Raw genomic sequence first — 6,102 nt, 5'->3', positions numbered from 1 at the left:
CAGAGTTTACTCAGCCTACAGTGTGCTGAGCTTATTCATATAGCCACAGAACTAAATCTTTGTAATTTGATGTCCCCTGTGGCTTTTGCTATTACACCAAACTTTTTACTTTTTACACCGGACAGCACTGCAGGCTGTTCAGTGTTTCAGACCTCTAATACTTTTTTTGACAGGTGGTCTGAGAAATCCAAGATCAACAGAGAAAGCTATATTCTCCACTCGATGCTTGGTTAGCGGGACACGCTTACTAGCTGTGAGAACTATTCTCTCTGCTCCTGTATGAAAGAAAAGTTAAGATGATTTCGCATCCACCTGTGTCTCCGTGGCTGGATCTCAAACAAAAGATGACAAAAAGGGAACCCTGCGAGACCGCTTGGGATGCTTTTCTTTGTTAATCTGACTTTAAATAGCCTGCGACTTATAAAAGAACAAACGGCAAACATGTTTTCATGAGTGAATGTGTGATATTCATTTAATGGCTTGCTTGCCTATCAATTTTCTTCACATTTCACCAAAACCTCAAGGCACACCTGAGCTCACTCCGTAACACAACAGCCGAGAAGCAGTGCAGCGGAGGACAACAGAGAAGTACACAACTCCTCCCGCAGTCACTCTGCTTCTCATCGCCGGCTCATTACTGGTCAGCGTTTGACAAAAACTCCATGGGGCAGCAGTAGCTGGCTGCCAGATTGCCTGTCCCGTCTGTGTGCTCACGTTTAGTAGAGGGAGGAAAATTAAAGGCGGGAAAAGCAGGAATGCTGCTGAGGGAAGCTGTGTCTGTTTCTACGAATGCATGTGTTCCCCGAGACAAAAACACTGCAAACATTAAAAAACAAGAGACTGTGCCGAGCTACAGGATATGAGATCAAAACAAACACAAGATAACAAAACGACAAGAGGAGTTAGCGTCAAATGAAACAAGGCACCTTGATTAAACAGGAATTTCTCTAAAAAAAAAAAGAAGAGTGCATTTAGCAACACAAGACATGGCTCTAGTCTGTATGTGTGTGCAGTTTTTCTCAGATCATCACTAAGCAAACTGCCACAAATCATTAATCCTGACTGAACATCTCTTTGTGTTTGTGTGTCTGGAATATATTCCATTTGTGCGCCCAAGGGGAGATAGCGAAGCGGCAGCAGCACTAAGAGTGATTAGGTATTCTGCATCCAGCATAAGGTTTAACACTGGGGACCTCAGGCTTTCTCACAACCATATTTTATGTATTTTTTTATTTATTCCAGTTTCATAAAAACAAACAAATTAGATAATGTGTATGGGGAGTCTGGGATTAATTTTGAAGCAGCTGATTAGTGTGTGTGTTTGTGTGTGTGTGTGTCGTGGGATGATTGTGTCTGGGACGATGCCTGAAAAGCCTTCAGGCTTTACTGCAGTCTGGGAGATAGAAACACTCCCACCTCCTCCTCCTCCTCCTCCACCCTCCCCCCCCCAGCCCACTCATCCTCTCATTATGTTTTCTTCACATTTTCCTGTTGTCTGGAAGAAAAACTTGTTTTTTAACTGGTGTGTTCTTTCCTTTTTTCCATCACATCACACATCTGCTCCCACCTTCCTTTTCCCTCCGTCTCATGCTACCTTCCGTCTTTTCCATCCTCGCCCATGTTCCTCCAACTCTCCGATGCGAGTTCTGAGTGTAAAATCTGCGGATATATTTATTTTTTGAGAAAATGCACATGAAGAGCGTAAGGTATATGAGAAATACTTTTATCTGCAGATGAAAACACTCTCGGTACAGTCTAAGAAAACATGGTGAGTCCTTCATTTGGTTCGTTAACGCTTCACAAACAGTAAACAACAAACAGTTGAGAAAACAGAAAGAACCATCTCGACAAACAGCACAGAACAAACCTTCAAGCGCTGAAATGCATTTAACATTAAAAATAAACTAGAGCTGTTCAAGTATGAAGCTAAAACCAACTATGGGTTCCATCTCAAGCCGTCCCGTCTGCACACAGACGACAGACATTTTTACTTGAATTGAACTGAGTTGATCAGGTTTAGTGTTCAGTCAGAAGCAAAGTCCAGTTTCAAATGACACAGACTGAGAATAAATGGTACTGGAGAAAATCACTACAGGAGAAATAAAGTCTCTCATCCATTAACTGTATGGAGGTTCGTTTCTATTTTTCATTTTGTAACTGCCATTTCTAAAGTTGGATTTTTAAAGAATTTTTAAGTCTTTTGATGGAACCATTTTTACATGCAGTTTGAAAACTGCAGGACTTTGAAAACAAATGCAGACATGAGTGGAATTTGTGTTTTTATAACTCCAAAATAAGGTGCCATTCCTACACACTTTAACAGGGTTCCTGTAAAAACGAACCATATCAGTTCTCATCCACAATCACTGGAACCATCAGGGAGTCGTTTGTCTCTCAGCAGTTCTGTGTGAAGTTTCAAGTCTCAAATCAAGTCCAATGATAGGAAGTGAAATGTGGGAATTAAAAGAGTCTACTGCAGGACCTTGATCAAGTCCAACCCAATCCGTCCCCTCTGAGTGTCCACATTCAGGACCCGGACCTCCACCCGTTCCCCAGGTCCCAGAGCCAGGCTGCGGCGGCGCTGGCTGACAGGCAGCTTGTCCAGGGTGATGTTGCTCTTGTGGATGAGGCCCGAGCGGCCGACACCGATATCTACAAAAGCCCCGAACAGAGCTGTGTTTTCCACCCGGCCCGTCAGCACCGTGCCCACCTGCAGATCACTCATTGAGACAATCCCCCGCTTAAAGTCCGCCTGCCCAAAATCTGAGGATGGCAAAGAGAGAACGTCAAAAAGGTGAAGTGGCTGGATGGAAGTGAGGGAGGGAGGGAGGGAGGGGTGGCAGCTAGAAAAAACTGCTTGAGAAGATGGTCGGGGAAGGGGGAATGTAGAGAAGTTAAAGGGCGGGGCAGAAATGACAAACAGATATTACATTTCAAACAGTAACTTAATACTTGTGTTTACACACTTCCATGTTTCTCAGCGCTCGATTCAACCCTATTTTCCACTTTGCCTGTTCATAAGATCTTTTTCCTTTCTGTAACATTAACACATGCAAGGAAGGCGTTCGCTCCAGGAAATAGTCCGGTCCAATTATCCTCCCCACAGCACTGATTTCATGCGGTAGCCTCGGCCCATCTGTTTACTCAGCTGAGCGCTGGCTAGGAGGCCGAGCGTAGTGTACTGCAACCGAATAGGGCCAACCTGAGAATGAACCTTGAAGCTGCGTTCCTTAATTTTAAGAAGAGTTAGCCAGCACCAACGCGGAACGCAGGCCTGAACTTTTTAACTCTCCACGTGATGCTGTATGAAACAGGAGAGTGTGATTAAAAAAAGCACAGGAATGACTCTGTGTTGATCAGTCTGAAAAGATTTCTTTTTCACTTTCATCTTCGTTTTGCCAAAACAAGGCTAACTGGCCATCTTATTCTTTAAAGAAATGATCATATTTAATATTAAATGCATGTATGACTATGGAGCTGCCCACACACTAACAGAAATTGCATATTTGGTCAAAAATATTTCCCCTTTTCCCCCCAGTTGGCAAGTAGTATCCTCTAAATCCAAGCTCTCAGAGACTTAATATTAATCAAACACTGCACATAAAGCAGCATTGTATGTTTCAGTTTACATTAATCAAAGGAAGGAATTCATATCTGCTCTTTGGCGCCGAATCGAACATACTTCGCATTTATCTACATTGGGTGACTTTGAACTAACTGCTCTTTCATTCATACACCAGGATTTTAGATAAGAAAAGTAAAGGTAAAAGACTGAATAGACAGAAATTTGTCATAATCTCTCGAGACTACAAATTTGAGCCACAACAAATCGAAGAGTTTGTGACTGTGCACGGTTTTATTGGTATGTTTATAAGTGCCTGAACTCAAGAGCTGGAGATTAAGGAGAAAAACAGAGTTCTCTGTGCATTAGTGAATGTGTGCGTGTCTGTAAAGACACTGTGTCCAGCAGCACAGTCTGCTGGACCCATCACACCCTGTCAGAAACATACTGCTGGTATTGTTGGGCTACAGGGAGGAAGCCACAGTACTGTCAGATCCTATCAAGTTACGCTGCCAAGACATGCCTAGTATAGCAAAGGCAAGGAGAGTCAGTGTGCGCTGTAACTAGCAAACCAGTCAAAGAGCTGGATAAATACACGTTCGATGTTCTATCAGTCAGCGGGGACCCATAAAGGACATTATGAAGGAAAGACGATAGACTAAGAAGCTACTGTGACTGATAGGTTGCAGTCTGTGGAATTCTCTGTGATTGAAAATAGCAAAAGTTCTGTTGGTCAATAGTGAGATTTTTGTACAAAAATACATCTGCAAAAAACAGACGTATGACCGGAGAATACTGAGAAAAAGGAGTTCTACGTTTGTTTGTTTTTACTTACTTTAGATTGCCTAAAATTTAGAATAGCATTCACTGATCCAAAATACAAGCAAACACTAATTTCTCTTAAGATCTTGAATGTGCCCTTTAAAAACATCTGCAGAAATGTTGAGTTTACGTTCACTTTTTGCAATTTTTGTCAGTGTTCTTTGAATTCTTGCTTTTAGTGTTTCTCAAAATTAAATCTCGACTTCATCTGCTTAAAAAAAACAAGCTGCTATCAGCATCTCAGTGTGAAAGTGAGTGGTGAGAGTCTTACTCTGTCTTATGTCAAACCCGGGAGGCTGCGTGAGGCCGTCTATGATGAGTTGGAGGGTCTCAGGTGTGGTGTCCAGCGTTCGGGCCAGGTCCTCCACACAGCTTGTCCTAACCTTGCTCTCCACACAGTTTCGCAGATCTGCACTCCCAATTTGGTCCACGTGCCCACCCACGAGGGATAGAAACCTGTAGATGAAAAAAAACAAGCATGTAAAATACGGTGCAGGGTGTGAAAATTAAGCTTCTAAAACTAGAAAATGCTGACAGCTTTGAGGGATGGAGTACAAGAGAAAGAAAGAGGAGGGGAGGAAAAGTGATGACATACTGGGCAGAATGACGAGGAGAAGAAAAATAGATCCGTCAAAAAAGAGAGAGAAATGTAAAGATGTAGGAAAAAGGGAGGGAAGGAAACGTTGTAAGCTAGTGCAGGTAAAGTGAGTGGGATCTGAGGTGTGAGAGCTGTGCACACAAAGTCATGAGCTGTCAACGTGCAGCTTTCTGTTCTGGAAAACGCACACATGTACAAATGCACATATTTAATTTACCCCCTGGTAAATCAGGTAAACCCACAGCGGGCTGTAAACGCCCCGACACCTTGTCTCATGAAACTGCCCGTCTGTCAACCACACTTGAATCACTTTGTTCCAACACAATGTCCCAGCATATACAGTAATGTCTAGACAGTCAGGTCGCACCATTTTAAATTCACTCAGTCCGAGATATAAATCCAAACTAATTAGCTAGTCTGCGCTCTAAACAGGCTTAGTAACAAACTGGAGCCAAAGCAGCAAATATGGGGTTATGGAAAAATGTGAGATGTGTGTGTGTGCGCTGTATATACTATTTACAGTAGGCACTTGGCACAGCTGGTGATAGACGTGAATGCATTTGCGTCTGCGCATGTGTTCATGCGTGGACCAGCTGGGTAACGTCCGTGATTGATGTCGCTCGCTGGCAGCCTGACGCCAAACAGACTCCGCAGCTGTCCACCCCGTGATGGACGCAACAGGTGGGCGCGCAAACACATGCAGACGCACACAAAGTTGATTCATGCACAATGTTGCTCAGTAATGCTCATTTGGCAGTAGCGGGGACAGTGCCGGTGTAACCCGAAACGGCTTGTGTACAAACTATGTATGAGACAGCTGTGAGGTGAGAGGCCCCCGCCATCAAAGTCACCGTCCACCGTCCAAAAAGGGAGAGACAAGCGGAATCAATCCCTCAACACCGGCGAGCTAGATTGGTACAAAATAGTAGCGGAGCATGTGCCAGAAATGGCTTAGCGGTGAGGAAACAACACCTTTGGACCAAAATGGATGTCTGTCTAACGCTGAGGTCCTCTCCCCTGTGTCTCCCAAAGCAGCTTAGCTTTCCAGCCGTATATCTCTTTACAGGAAAAGAAACAGTTGTGTCTTGATGGCTTAGCAGTCTAAGTCACATACCACATA

The 6,102-nt window shown here is 43.7% G+C and overlaps 1 protein-coding gene across 1 annotated transcript in view; it reads right to left on the bottom strand.

The window, feature by feature from the left end:
* Positions 1 to 1,707: 1,707 nt before the first annotated feature.
* srbd1 (S1 RNA binding domain 1) overlaps positions 1,708 to 6,102 on the bottom strand; it is a 61,941-nt gene continuing 57,546 nt past the window's right edge. Inside the window, exons 20-21 of the mRNA XM_022195754.2 lie at positions 4,656 to 4,840; positions 1,708 to 2,763 (exon numbers count right to left, since the gene is read on the bottom strand). Coding sequence (XP_022051446.2) covers positions 2,471 to 2,763; positions 4,656 to 4,840 — 478 coding nt within the window. The 3' untranslated portion in view covers positions 1,708 to 2,470. The remainder of the gene's footprint in view (positions 2,764 to 4,655; positions 4,841 to 6,102) is intronic.

The sequence above is a fragment of the Acanthochromis polyacanthus genome, chromosome 15, assembly GCF_021347895.1.
Source record: "Acanthochromis polyacanthus isolate Apoly-LR-REF ecotype Palm Island chromosome 15, KAUST_Apoly_ChrSc, whole genome shotgun sequence".
Classification (NCBI taxonomy): domain Eukaryota; kingdom Metazoa; phylum Chordata; class Actinopteri; family Pomacentridae; genus Acanthochromis; species Acanthochromis polyacanthus.
The sequence above is the reverse complement of the archived record's forward strand: the minus strand, read 5'-3'. Positions and strand labels throughout refer to the sequence as shown.